This window comes from Streptopelia decaocto (genome assembly GCF_964273445.1).
Source record: "Streptopelia decaocto genome assembly, chromosome: 7".
NCBI classification, from domain to species: Eukaryota; Metazoa; Chordata; class Aves; order Columbiformes; family Columbidae; genus Streptopelia; species Streptopelia decaocto.
In genome coordinates, this window is record NC_138661.1 from 39,707,208 (window position 1) to 39,721,516 (window position 14,309).

The 14,309-nt window shown below is 42.1% G+C and overlaps 2 protein-coding genes across 8 annotated transcripts in view; both read right to left on the reverse strand.

Moving 5' to 3' along the window:
- Positions 1–4,197, reverse strand: part of CAPN3 (calpain 3) — a 30,885-nt gene extending 26,688 nt beyond the window's left edge. For 2 of the 4 annotated variants that reach the window (XM_082057466.1, XM_082057465.1), the window contains exon 1: positions 3,437–4,196. In XM_082057466.1, coding sequence (XP_081913592.1) covers positions 3,437–3,730 — 294 coding nt within the window. In that variant the 5' untranslated portion in view covers positions 3,731–4,196. Of the gene's footprint in view, positions 1–3,436 lie in introns of all 4 variants that reach the window. The other 2 variants (XM_082057464.1, XM_082057463.1) reach the window with 2 other exon arrangements.
- A 2,248-nt stretch (positions 4,198–6,445) lies between these two features.
- The window catches only part of GANC (glucosidase alpha, neutral C), a 28,177-nt gene continuing 20,313 nt past the window's right edge, over positions 6,446–14,309 (reverse strand). For 2 of the 4 annotated variants that reach the window (XM_082057616.1, XM_082057615.1), the window contains 6 exons: positions 13,659–13,735; positions 12,356–12,430; positions 11,818–11,931; positions 11,154–11,266; positions 9,524–9,627; positions 6,446–8,630 (listed from right to left, as the gene is read on the reverse strand). In XM_082057616.1, the coding sequence (XP_081913742.1) occupies positions 8,521–8,630; positions 9,524–9,627; positions 11,154–11,266; positions 11,818–11,931; positions 12,356–12,430; positions 13,659–13,735 (593 nt within the window). In that variant the 3' untranslated portion in view covers positions 6,446–8,520. Of the gene's footprint in view, positions 8,631–9,523; positions 9,628–11,153; positions 11,267–11,816; positions 11,932–12,355; positions 12,431–13,623; positions 13,736–14,309 lie in introns of those variants that run through there. The other 2 variants (XR_014184545.1, XM_082057617.1) reach the window with 2 other exon arrangements.

Here is a 14,309-nt window from a genome sequence, read left to right on the forward strand (position 1 = left end):
ACCACATTCATGCCTGCTCTCAACAAAAACACTGGATGAATCCCACAGTCTTTACCCAGAGAAACTTTCAGGGCTGTCACTTGGCTTTTGCCCAAGTTGAGTATCAGGAGGTCTGCTCTGTGCATTCATGTCATGGCATGGCAGTCACTGGCTGGGTAGAATTACAGGGGCCTTCTCGCCACCCCCACGCCAAGGCTCACAGCTGCCCTGCATAGCAGCCGTCCTTCTGACGGTAAAGCACAAGACCAATCCTTGTGCCCTGGCTGCCCTCACAGCAGCAGAGGCCGATCATTTTGGGAGGAGGCGGGGGAGAACCTGACCTCCAGGTAGCACAAACCACAGAGAGAAAAGCCTGTAGGGCCAGAGACATGAGAGCCAGGAGTAGCTCTGGGGCTGGACACCTCTCACCACCTCAGTAATTGCAGGAGTCTCGAGGCAAAGATCGAGTCACAGCAGGGCCATTGCCAGGGGAAGCGGGGAGACGCCAGGCCCCGGCAGCCCACACGTAGGAGGAGGAGCTGCCCGCACCGGGCTCAGCAGGCGCCTCCGCTCAGAGCTGGGCATCAGGGGAGTGTCATCCCTCTGGCTGACTTGCTGTGGGGTCCTTGTAGCACGCAGGTGCAAAAGCAGACGCATAACCTTTCTGTATGTCAGCACGGTGTGCTGAGAGCTACAGCAGAGAAGCACCATTCAGCTGAGGAACGGCACCATCATCAGTGCTCGGTTATAGCATTGGTAACTGGCAAATGTGTGCCCTTTAGATTAACATTGTGATTCCTCAAATTATACTTGGAGCTTCTGGAAAAACTTGCGCTCATCATTCCCAGATGGATTAATGTCATTGCATATGAGGCTCACTTACAGCCAGCATTAAAATGTAATGTATATTATAATCTCAATACATTGATCTGCTGTGGTAGGAGGAGCTTGGGTATGAATTGGTTAGGTGGCATGACTAGGGTGACTCAGAAAGCCAGAGGCAGTCAGGAACAGGTTGCCTATTTCCAGCTCTCTGTTTTGAATGAGATCTTTGGAGCACGTTGATCACTTGTTTGTATTTCTAGGGGTATGTGGCATATACAATATTCTATAGAAATCAGGGAAATGATCTAGAGTGAAGCCAGTGTTGTGATATTATCTCAGGACTTCTGAACTGTCTGGTATTTTGTTTTCTTTCGGAATACGTTATCAAGTCTGATTCAATTCAAGTTTGACCTGAATTTCAAAGTGATTGAGAATTACGACTTTATAAGACTATAGTTTATAAGCTAGCCACTTTCTTTGCCAAGAAAATGCTATTGCAATTCAATAAGAACAGGAGTTGTTCATATCTTTACAGACTATTACAAAACATGGCCTGTGCAGTCAGATCTTTACATTTGGTGCTTCAATGATTGCTTTAATCTCTTAGCAAAACACTCTTTAGACCAGTATTACTAGTTCCTATTAATTTGACTTTATGATGTTCTGTTGTGTCTATTGTGGCTAATTGTGTATAAAATATTATCAGATAAGTCCTCCTACTGGTGCCATATAACCTACAGTCTCTAAGTCCAATGAAGCAAAGTCCTGGGTCAGTCTGAGATCAGCACCAATAAATATAGGTCTTTTGCATCAGCACCCAAGAGAAGTCTCGGTTTGTGGTTCTGGTATGGATGACAATGTAGGGGATACATTATAAAAGAAGAAAGCGTTATACTTGAGTGTCTCCTCTTTGGGGACCTCCTGGGTACAGCAATGACCTGTTTAAAACAAACACATTTGCAATAGAAGGCACAGGTATCTCTATAAATCGGCCCAGTGTGTTCCCATCAGGAAAGCCATCTCTACTGGGGTCAGGACCAACTGGATCCATGATCCCACAGCACCCCAGTACTCAGCAGGTGCAGACTGCAGCTCTCTGCATCTCCTGCCTCTGCTCTGCCTGCAACTGGAACCACATCAGGTACTTGAACACTTGTGTAAAAAGAACACAGACAGCTTTGGCTTTGATGTTTAGGTTGTATTTTGAGTCTTTCTACAGTCCCCAGCATGTTGTTCCTACATGAGTACTAAGTATATAGCTCCCAAACTTATTTCTAGTGAGTGGCTTAGAAAAAAACCTTTGGGATAGAGACCCTGAAGTCTGAACCTTTCCAAAAACAAAGGCTTGATCTGTGCATGCTGTTATATTAGACAAGTTTGAGGTTACATTGTGCTTTTTAAAATATTGTGATGCTTTCTCATGCACACATTTGCAGTCTGTCTGCCCCAAGGTGCTGGCACTCATCCATTATACTCCTTTATCGCTTTCTTCTCCGTAGAAATAGGGGAAACTAATCCCTTTAAGATGACTGACTTGTGGCTGCATTTAACTCATTCACACATATTTCCAGCAGCTGGTGCAGCTGCAGTGATGATGAAGGAATGACGGAGCACACACGCACAGGGCATGGCAGATGGGGGAGTCACGTTGCTCCCCCCACATTGCTCACGTTGTTGTTGTGACAGTGGCACATGGCCTTCCCCTGTGTCTGCAGCAGCTTCCCACAAGAGCTCCAGGTCTTTTGCTATTTAGTTACGTTCCTGTGGTTTGTTTTATTTACCACCACTGACTCTGCCACTGAAGCACAGATTTGGGTGTTGGGGATACAGCAAATGTAGGAAAGAAGGCCAAAGACTGCCAGAGAGAGGGGGAGCTGTAGAATCTCCCCAGAACGATGTCTTCACTGCTGGAGAGGAGATGGCAGGGGCTGAGGAGCATCCGGGGCTGCTTCTCTGGAGGGGAGCAGCCACCCAGCAGGAATGGCAAAGGAGAACTCCTCCTGCAGTGGGATTGGGAATCAATTGATCATTCAGGAATTAGTCCTCTGCCTGTGAGACACTGAGCGTGGGAAAGAAGAGGCAGGCTGGCCGGGAAATGCCCACAAGATGGGAAAAAGAAATGGGATTAGTAGGCAGGAGTGGGTCCTCATAGTGAGTCAAACACCAATGCTCATGTTAAGGGGATAATATGGTAAACAACCTTTGCAAGTTGGCCAAGCAATGCTGGGAACAAACAACTGAAAAAAGCATGTTTCAGACCATAACCTGTCCTTTTCACAGATTAGCAAAACAGCAGAATATTAAAGTTGTAAGTGAAATACGGTAGTGTTTAAAAACTAAGCCTCAGCAAACCCAATAACTTGCTGCAGAATGAGGAGAATTTTTCTTCGGAAATTTCAGTCAAGAATATCCCCAGAAAATTATGCAGAAAATTAAATTCTGTATTTCTTTTCCTATCTATTTCATTCCATCTTTTTTTTTTTTTTAATTGGTTAGTTTCATTTTGATTTATATATACTTTCAGCTTATTCCCCCTCCTTCCTTGACATAAACTTTCTGAAAAAAATGTGAGCTCAGAGTGAATACTTTAATTTACAAAAAGTAAAAGGCACTCAGCAAACACGTTACTTACACGTGGTCTTTTCCATTCGAACTTGATGGGGATTTTCTGGCTATAGAAGAGGGAGGACTCATTTGGTGGGAAATCAGGATCTTCGTAGAGAATGTTTTTCTCCAGGCACTTCCTGTGAAGCTCTTCATAGGTCTTCTCCTTTACTCTGATAATGGGCTGGTTGCGGCTTATAATGGCAGAATAAATCCCCCCGGTGCCCCCACCTGCACCCTCAGTTGTAGTGCTGGTAGCAGGGCTGGGAACTGACCCAGCAGCTGTTTGCTGAGCCACCGTTGCATTTATGGCGGACGGCATGGGAATCTGGCTTAAAGCAAATGTCGAAAGAAAGCAAGATCTTGCAAACTGGAAGGAAATTGGAGAGAAGAGGAAGTTGCTGTGTAAACCGCTTTTTCTATCCGTTGAAAGTCTCCTAGTCAAATTTGCAAGCAATAAAATTCCACGTGGTTGAGCACGTCATGCATCATCTCGAAGGGCAGTAATTCATGATAAGAAATTGGAATTTATTCCTTGATGTGGAACAAGGTAATCTCTTGGCTAACTCCCGTGCCTCAGTGGCAGTATCTACAGCATGTGTGTGTGCCTGCCCTGTGTGTATAAGCGTCCGGAAGGGCCAAGCTTTAACCCGTGAAATCTAAAAATAACTACACGCAAAGAGAGAGGGAAAGTGAGAGGGAGGGGGTTAGTGAGATGGTGTCCATCTGCTGTGCAGGTCGTGCCCAGGCCAAGCATGTTCCTGGGACACGCTCCGTGTGGTGTGCAGGCTGACTCCTGGTGCGAGCAGCTCAGTGTAACAGGAAGCTGAACTCCTGCTGGTTTGGGAATGTATCTAGAGGTACTGCCAGCTACTAAACTAGTCCTGACACTCCTGAAGGAACTGTTATACTCAACTTGTTGTTTCTGCCCTTTGCTGCAGAAAAGATATCTAGAGATTTTTACTTACAGAGATATTTATAAAGATGATTATCTGAAGACATGCTCCTAATGGCAAAAAATTAATTATTTCATGCAACTGAGGTCAGTTCAATACCTGTGAGCGGGGAATTGGCTTCTCTAAAGAGCAGCTTGCCAGCACTAAGACTCATCAGGTGACAGCTACTTCCCACGTAACAGGAACCTTTTCATATAGGGGCAGAAAAAGTTTATAAAGGCCCCAGTTTGGAAACTGAGCCATCCTGTGTGTGTTATGACACACCAATCAGACATCTGACTTTTCATGGGTATTTTGTCTCACAACAGTGGGATAAGGAACAAATTCACAGTCTCCGTGAAAGAAAATCTAAACACGTTGCTCTTCTCTATTACCCAGTTCTTTAAAAGATGACATTATTTATGTGTCAAGAAAAGCCTCCTAAACCCTTGATTTTTCTTCGATTGGGAAATCTTAAATGACATGATGACATCAGTGTTATTTTTGCCTAATGACTCTGGTCTCTGGACTCTGGCTCATGGCTGACCTTCTGCCTTCCCACTATGGTGTTTTCTGAAGGACTGATCCATTTTTTATTTCTCAGCCCGTTGCTTGGTTTACACATTTCAAATCAACAGTACAATGGACAATCTCTACAACTCATTTGAAAAACTCCACTAGGGGAACTTAAAAGAAGGTGATATACTTGGCAAGCTTGACTAACCTCTAGGAATATTAATCCTCAGTCTTCTAATGGTGGCCTAAATCCTTTTGTTTTTATCAAGAATGCAAGCCGTCTTGAACCAACAGGGCAACCAGAAAGGACAGATTCAAGTGTTTGTGGAAACAGAAATGCAATTGCTTCAGGGTGGGCTGTCCAGATGCAGAACTGATGACTTCCTCATTACTTTTGGATGCAAGGATTATGGGTCTCACATGTGAAATTACTTTGCAGGACAGCTTGGCAGAGCCATGTGTCACTCTTTCCAGGATATTTCAAGAGCAATGCAAGTAGTGAGATGGAAGGTCCTCTCACTTAACAGCTTCAGCAAACACACTCATTTTGGAGCCTGCATATATGTCCTTTTTTCATACTCTCCCTTCGTGCCCAATATAAAAACTAATTTATTACGTCTCGTACACAGAACTCTGTTCTAGGAAGAATGTCAGTAGCACAGGTGTGATATTTGACAAACTCCTTACGGGCTGCTGGGGAGGATCGAGTGAAGGATTAGCAGGGGTTTTATATTTTTTTTCTTGGGAAGGTCAGCAAGTGTGAGGGTAGGACCTGCTGCTACAGCCAACAGTTCAGCCAGTGCCTGCACAGGGACTGACAGGGGGACTGGCACTTCTCACTTCCAACCCAATGTTGCTCTTTACTGATGTATTTTGTGGTTATACCTTTTCTTTAAAAAAACCAGCTTCCTCTTTCATATTTTTTACTGGTTTAGTTATGTAGGTCTTTTTTTGGTGAGAAACAGCAGCTGCTAGTAAAAGACAAATGGTGTCTTTAAAGAAACACAATTTACCATAGAGAAGAATGGAGGTGCTGTCTGCTACAAAGGGCAAGATAAATCCTTTGTCAATTAGGAATTAAACCACCTTTTGCACTGGAATTTCTTGCAAGCAGAAGCACCCCAATAGCTGACCTGGTTAGACAGAACAAAAGTGAACTGCATGGATGACAACCTTTTTACTTATTTTTATGAAGTTTTATCTCCTGTTGTTTTCACTAATTGAATTCAATTACTTTTTTTGTAAAGATATATTGTAAATTTATTTCTTAATTTATAGCACAAATATGTGGAAAAGTATGTGAGTGGCTACAAGGATCAATGTAAATGATATTCTTCGAAATTTATTTTCTCAGATCTAAAGACACAACTGCTAAGATTTTCAGCAACTAATTCCTATCAAAACCCATAGAAGTTAGACACTTCACACCACTGAAAACTTGACTCATGAGTAGTTACTATAGTGCAGATATACTGAGGGCCAGAGTATAAATGCTCGTCATTCACTTCAACCAGTTACCATTGGAAGAACACTTAGCAGTGATTCTCAGCAGTAGGAAGAAGGTTGGAAGGAATAAGGCATGTAACTCGCTTCATTGTTACTTTATTTCACTTTCCAACTTACAACTTTATTTCACTTTCCAACCACTTACAACATTTCATTAAAATGCTCCAGACAATATTTATACCCTGTCAGAAGCACTGCTATGCTTAAACATAAGAAGCAATCGTCAATTAAAGCTCAGAAGCTGATAGAAAAATAAGGTCTGTCTCAAAAATAGGGTCTCTCTCTCTTCTCACAGATGTAAACTATCTATTTTCTACTCTTCTACCTGGATTGACTCGTCTGCGTCAAGCACAGCAGTATCCCGGCTGCCAGTTCGCGGAGCGGAGGCTCACCCTGTCTGCTGGCAGGGGCTGACAAACAGCTCTGCAGGATAAAAAGGAAGGAACCCAAGGGGGCCTGGTGGGGAACAAATTGTGCTTGGTAGCCAAGAGCTGAGTGGTCACAGTTTGCTCTCACACTTGCTGTTCCCAGAAATCTGCCCTGCAGAGGACAAGCAGCAGCAGGTGGGAATGATTGACCACACACAAGGAGGGCTTAGTAAGAAGAGGAGGGAACAACGTACAAATGGACTGTTACGTTACCTTTAGTTGGCAAAAATCATGACCATCATTCTCGTTTCCTACGAGTTAATTTACTGACGTGTTTAGAAAATATCTTGTTATCTTGCTAAAATTAATTAAGTAAATTTTACCCTTTTATACCCACAAAACCCAACTGATGGCATGTTCAGGTTTGAGTCAAAGACGAACTGGTTTTAAAATAATATAGTTGACAAGTGTAGCAAATGGAAAGTGCAAACAACTTGAGTTGCGAAAAGTGATGCCTGATATGGAAAGGGCTGTGGGAAGAGGCAGGATGTGGGGGATGTGGGACTCAGGATGTCTCTTAGTTTTGAAAGGGACGAAAGCATCAGGACACACCAGTTCTGTCTGCAGAGATGGTGGGAAAAGGAGAGAGGAACATTGGGGTGAGTTGTAAGACGATGGGGGAACAATGAAGTGGGATGGCTAAATGCAGAATTAATCCCATTAAAATGAAAAATTCACTTCATAAATACCAAGCTCAAATCTCGGCCAGATACTAAAAACTGACCAAGAAATTACTAAAATGTATGTGAAGGAAGCTAAGCTCTGGCAAGACTGGCAAGATGAGAAGCAGAGCTCTCCATAAGCAGAACCATTTCACCGGGCTGGCTTTAACCAATGACATTCAATCATCCAAAAATGCTAATTCTTTCCTAATGAAAGACTTTTTTTTTAAGTACTACCTGCAGAGAGACAGGAGGACTAACATGGAAAATGTTGCCGTGTGAGTCTAGCTGCTACCCTAAGCCAGTATTGTACCTACATAGATGTGTGCCTTTTCAAAATCCAAATACCAGTTTCAAAGCCAGCTGCTGGAGAGGCTCCTGCACTCCCACATTTCTGTCTTTTGCTGTCGTATGACTGACTGGCACAACCTGCGCAAACCTTACGTTTGGTGACTGACCTGTTCGGCCAGCCTGTTGTTTAGTTTCCCGTACAGACTGCCTGGTTTTGCACTCTCACATGGACTGGAAAGTGGAAGTGTCTGTCATCACACTGGGTGGCTCCTTCTGGGTTTGTTTTCACAAGGCAGCTTGCAGACAGAGCTTCAAAGATAACCTTTGCCTCTGGCATATCTGCCGATGCTCCCTGTCAAACTGGCCCACATCTGCTCTTCTCAAGTACTCCAGTCTTTGAATAGTGGGATTTCCAAATACTTACATTAAACCCTATGCCAGTGAGCCACAATCTCACCCCATCGATTCATGATTTTTTGGTGCAAGTGAAGGCAGAACTCAATCTTAATGCCTAACTGAAGCTTGCTGGGAGCAGATAGTATTTACCTTTTTTACCCAAGTATACAATTCTAGTGCAATTACTTTTGCTGAATAGAAGAGCTATCCAGGTTTAAATTAGTGCTTTAAAAGAAAAATTGTAGGAAAAGTTAGTTTGGAGATGTGGGTGGGAAATATGTTCCTTGATTTGATTGGATCGAAGTGAACATTTTAACACATCCCAACTTATTTGCTTTCAACCTCTCAATGAATTCTCTGAAGAAGTTGTGTCTTCTTTCAGCTGATGTGAATCCTCCAGTCAGCATCAACACTCAGGGCTAAATTTTCCAGCGTCAGCATGGAGGTCTTCGTATCATATGTGAAAACCACTTCTTTTTCTTTTCCACCTGAACAGGACAAGAGAGTTTACTACATAATTTAAGAAGAACCCTTCTGAAACAAAGTTACACATGACTCTCTCCAATTTTTAATTCAGACTGTCCCTGTCAATGGTGGAAAGAATTGATTAAAAAAAAATAGTAGTCAAATCCACGCAATATACAAATCAGAATGCAGCAGAATCGGAAAACTATTTCTTTTTTGTTGACCTTTCAAACTACAGTACATTAAACTATGGAACTATTCAAAGATTTTTCTGAAAAAAATAACCCTACTTTCAGAACAGATTTTCCCCCAAGCACCCTAAAAGTCCTTGAGATTGACAGGTGGAGGCAGAATGTCCACACGATTCCCAAAGTGAAGGGATGTGCTTGGAAAGCAGCCAGAAACGATAAGCTCTTTCTTTAGATGCTACTGCCTATCCATACGGAATCACCCCAAATTCTAGAGATCCCCATATAGTCACAAACTCCACACAATATTGAATGAGCAAGAGAAAAGAAAAGTAATCCTAGTTTTGTCTGCAAATTTCCTGTTCTAGACTAGGCCAGCTTACAGATCTGAGCAAATGGTCCTTCATTTGAAATTCTATCTCTGGTCATGTTCTGTGCAGGACACAGTTATCTGAACTTGTTCATTCTGAACCACTTTTGCTGATATATCTATTGCTTTACAAAGCAAGTGTTCTTTAGTTCTGCGTGTAATAGTAGTGGTGAGCAGCTGCTGGCTCCTTGCACTATATTCTGTCCTTGATATCAAGAATTAGCAAATAAAACTGAACAAAGATGCTCCCTATGCTGTAACACTTACTTTATAGAGCTGTCAGTTTGACACCTCTAGTGAACTGCAGTAGAGCAACAGTATTTAAAAAAATTTAGTAAAATAGAAGTCAGTTCATTACCCTTGGAAGAAGCTGTTACAAGAGTGGGTTGCTGTCCAAATCCCAGAACTATCACTCGTGCAACCACACATGTGGTGTGGTATTGTCCGCTTTCATCTATGCAGCTGAAAAAAGAAAGTGATTTTATACACATTGCTATCCACCAGTAGAAGTTCAACATCATACTGAGAAAGTACTACTGCAGCCTCCTCCTGAAAGTACCCTGTACTGGTTTCTTTTCCTCTATTTACCTTTCTTCTGAAACAAATAAAACTTTCTCCTATTATCAGCTAATTTTTCACTGCATAGCAGATTTCACGAAGTTAGAAGAAAAAAGTTTGAGAAGATACTCCATGGCAAAAAGCATGGCTTTGGCAACCAGAAAGGTTCTGGATTTTTGCAAAATGATAGTTAAAACTAAGTATAAATCTAAAGTTAATTTTAACATTTTTCAAGTAAGATGTTTCAATCTGAGGCACAATTATCTTTCATTTTGTAACTAATTTAATTTTTATTAAAAAGCTCAAAAAAATTAAATCTAAAGGAAACTTTCCTTTCCAGAGTGAACAGAATATTATATCACTCATATCAAAATGTCTTTTTTCCCAACTTCTAGATTTGCTAGCATATTAGCAACATTTTTCTTTTCCATCCTGACTTTTTTAGGCTTCTCAGATTCCATATTCCAGATAAAGAGATTTGAAGCATACTATTAACTACATTATCCAAGCTAGTTTACGGTTTTGCTCTGTGTTAAATTTTGTAGCTTCAGGACCACCTCCTGCAAAGTTTTAAACCCTGAGGGAATAAAGAAATGCCTATAAAATCACCTTTTATGCACCGCACAGCCCCATGGGCAACATACCTCAATAGTAAAAGTGTCATAGTGACATATTTAACATCTCTTTCCTTACAAGTAGCTATGGATAGTTTTGGTTTTTGGTTGTTCCAGTCAGCCTCTGCAGGTTGTGTCCCCTTGTGCCTCCTTTCAAGTGCTTTTCTTGCTTATTTTACCATGCTAATATATATAGTGCATTTGTTGATGACTTCTGGGGACTACATGTGATGGTGTCTGTGGTTTCCACACAGAATATCTCAAGTTGGAGGGCACCCATAAGGATCATTGAGTTCAACTCCCAGCTTTTTGCAGGACTACCTAAAACTCAATAATATGATTAAAAGCATCACCCAGACACTCCTAGAACTCTGACAGTCTCAGTGCCATGACCACTTCCCTGGGTGAAGTGGTCTCCACTCTCTCAGTGAAGAAGACCTTACAAAAATATATCTTAGAAAATACACGCTCTAGGTGTTGCTTATTTGCAAATCTCCCAGTCTATCCTCTTTTGTCTCTCTGATAGGCTTTACACTTGCTGATGGCTTTCTTTTCATTTGAGTAAATCTGTAGAATAGGTGGATTTGAGTAAACTGAAACAATACGAGACAACTCAGTATTTCATGTGTTGCTGCCCTTAGACTTTTGCAGAACATTGTTTATCTCTGCAGTTTTATGGCAGATCCTGCATGCTCTGGGACTTCATCAAGCAACAGATGAGACTAATACTTCTAGATTTGTAAGGTGGCCTCATGAACTAGAAAAGATATTTCCAATGACAGTGTGTTAATGGCTTTTGTCCATAATTGCTGTTACCTGGAAGAGAGAATGTTTTTGTGGAAAGTGAATTTCCGATACAGGAACTGCTTCTTGTGCAGATACTGAAAGGAATGCCCATCATCCAGGTAGAGCTCACCGACTGCACAGGCCTGTGATACACACCAGATGGAGTATAAATTAACAGCAGCTTCCAGTGCTGGGCAATTAAACTAAAAATGTCTCACTGTATGTTATGCTTCATAGTGAAGGGTGTGTGTTTATTTTTCTTTAGCGACTTGTAGCCCTAGAAGGCTCAGTTTGTCCAGCTCTCAGAGTGCTTGAGGACTTGGACATCCTGGTTTTGTAAATTGATGTGGCTGCCAGGTGTCACCTCATTTATGAGATCAGACAGTTGTGGGAAGTTCTCTCTGGTGCCCCAGAGGAAGTTTGTGGTGTGCTCATTCTCTGCTCCTTCCTCCAAGGGACTAGAGGAGGGTTGAGAAAGGTCAGAAAAATGTTCTGCCTCTACTATACTCAGACAGTCTCACTTTGAGGGGACAGTAGAAGGAAGGTGGGAGCCCCCCCAGATAGGAGGAGTGGAGGAGAGCCATTGGGCATAGAGATGCAGATACCACTGTGTTGACTGAACAGGAGGCAAGGACCTAAAAAGGTCAGACAGAGTAAAAGACAACTTTGTAAAGGGAATGTCATCTCGGAGTACCTCTGTGTCCAGGGCCACGTGGAGTTCATAAGAAATATCTGTCATCCATTCAGTGGATTTTCCAGCCGTGGTCTTCAGGGGTAACACAGTGCCCCCCCGCTGGAACACAGGAATCTGCGAAAAACAAAGCCAGGGTAGAAAGGTTCTTATATTCTGATCATACAATTTTAACTTGGAAGAGGGATAACTGAAGCTTGCTCTTACCAAAACTCAGAAATAAACGTCTACCACAAGTACAAAAATAAAACTATTCAACTAACAATGGGAATAGCGGTGATCTTCCTGTATGTGTACAAGTGAAAAATCTTTGCTTGGAGCAGTCACCCTTACATCATCTTACTTTTCTCTACCACCAGGACTATTACTGTTCCATCTAACAACAAAGAAGATGGGACTTTTCTTCTCTACAAAAGCTATTTTATATTACATTCCTACAAGGAAACTGAAATACCACTTTTCTGATTTTGAATGTTGACAAAAGACTACCTTTTTTTTTTTTTTTCTGCTCAATGGAAGTAGTATATTAAAACAAACATACATTCTCCAGTGTTACTGGGATCTTCAGAGTGCCTGGATCTTCCATTCGTTTAAATTTTCTGAAATCATACCAAATCTAGGAAAAATAAAAACAAGAATGAGCATGTTCTGTCTCCAGATGCAATTACTCTTCTGCTTAACCTTACTGTCACTATTCCTAACAACCTATTTCTTGGGCAAGAAACAGCATTCACTTTTAAATAAATTAAATGACCTTCTGGATGGAAAGAATCTGGATGGAAATTCTCATTCCTAGAGCACAAAAATATTTTCTACAGTTTGCATAACATCTTGTATGTCTCAAAGCATCTGGAAGTGCAAACCAATGAAAAAGCTTTTCATTTTTTTTCTAGAAATGCCGAGTTCTAGAATAAGCAAATTTATAATGAAATGAAAATTAACAATGAAGTTGCTAACAATAGGTCACAAAGAAAGAGCTACATCTGAAACTTCCCACACACCACACTTGCCAGCAGTTTTAGCTGCTTTAAGTGTGCCAGGCAGTCAATTCCCACAGAGATCTTGATAAAAATACTTATTTTAACTTGCTTGGATAGCCCAGTCTGTTTTTCTCCTTATATTAAGAAGAATTCTCAGTGTCCTCAGGTGCATTAGTGGAGTCACAAGGCTCTGCATGCTCTCACATGCTCCCCTTTGCTGCTGTCTTTCCTCCCACTCCTCACTAGAGCCTCAGGCTTTTCCTTAGGACTATTTTCCCCACATTCCTTCCCCTTCTCCAACTCTCAGCTGCTGCAGCCAAACACTCTGTGTAGGAATGGATCACAGTGCTGTCCTGTGGATAAATAACTTTACTTCAGAGAGAAACTGATCTCTGTACAAGTCAAAGTCTTTGCTATGTATATTCCAGGCTACTGAGGCTTGTATTTCCTTTCCATAATTTTCCCTCCCCACTGCTTCCCCTGATTTCCTTGTGCCCTTTCTTTGAAGATCCCTTCTGTTCCACATAAAAGAGAAGTTTAACCCAAAGAGAAATACATGAAAAAGGGCACTGACAATTTAGTGAAGCTCATTTTCAGCATTCCATGAGAAGCAGCAAGCCTCGAGGGTGGATCTAAATTATAGGAGTCCTGAGATTTGTGCAGCAGCTCTTGGAAAAACAAGAAAGTAAATTCACTGTGAGCCAAGCATGTGAGGTAGCAAGATGGAAGGAAGGTTCCGAGTGGCACAGAATGGCCAGGCAGCACTTGGCACAGCGGTGGTGCTCAGCAGTTAGGAGATGGGGAGCCAGAAGATTGTTGTATAAAATACCTTCTAAGGCTGAACAGCTTCATACTGATGCTCACCTCCTCTGACCCTGGAAGCAGAACACTCACTGCCTTGGCCTCTGGCTCTGTGACTGGATGCACCAACAAAGCATTTCCTGGAGAAAAGCATAAACATGGCTGTGGTCCTCAAGGCAGCATCTCATCAGAGCAGCACTATATGCTTTGGGGTTGTCAGTCTTCCATAGCCATTTTAGGGGCTTGCTTGGGCACATCATGTTCACTTTCTACTGGAGAAAAAGGCACATGTAGGGAGCTGATGGCTGCTGGGGTCTGGTTCTGTTGGGGCACTGGGATGCAGCTGGGCTGCACTGTATACCCACTAGCCTGGAGACTGCTAGGTCCCTCATAGTCTACAAGCTGATGGCCTGTTTGTTCTTTGGTTGAACAAATAACACACTTTTCTAACCAGAAGAACAGAAGATGGGAATGTTCTTCTATAAAAAAATCTGCTTAAGCTTATTGTACTGTGTATGGTTCTTCTTTAGTCCTAAACAAATACATTACCATATACAGACTGAACAGTTTGATAAACTTCCCTCCTTGCCCACTGGTGATGCAAGCTGAACTCCCAGAGTACTCTGAAATGCTCTGCTTCACCACACCTTGCTTTGCTGCCATGGTCTGCCTACCTTGGTCAGATTTCTGCATGAGAAGTGAACATCCCTTCAT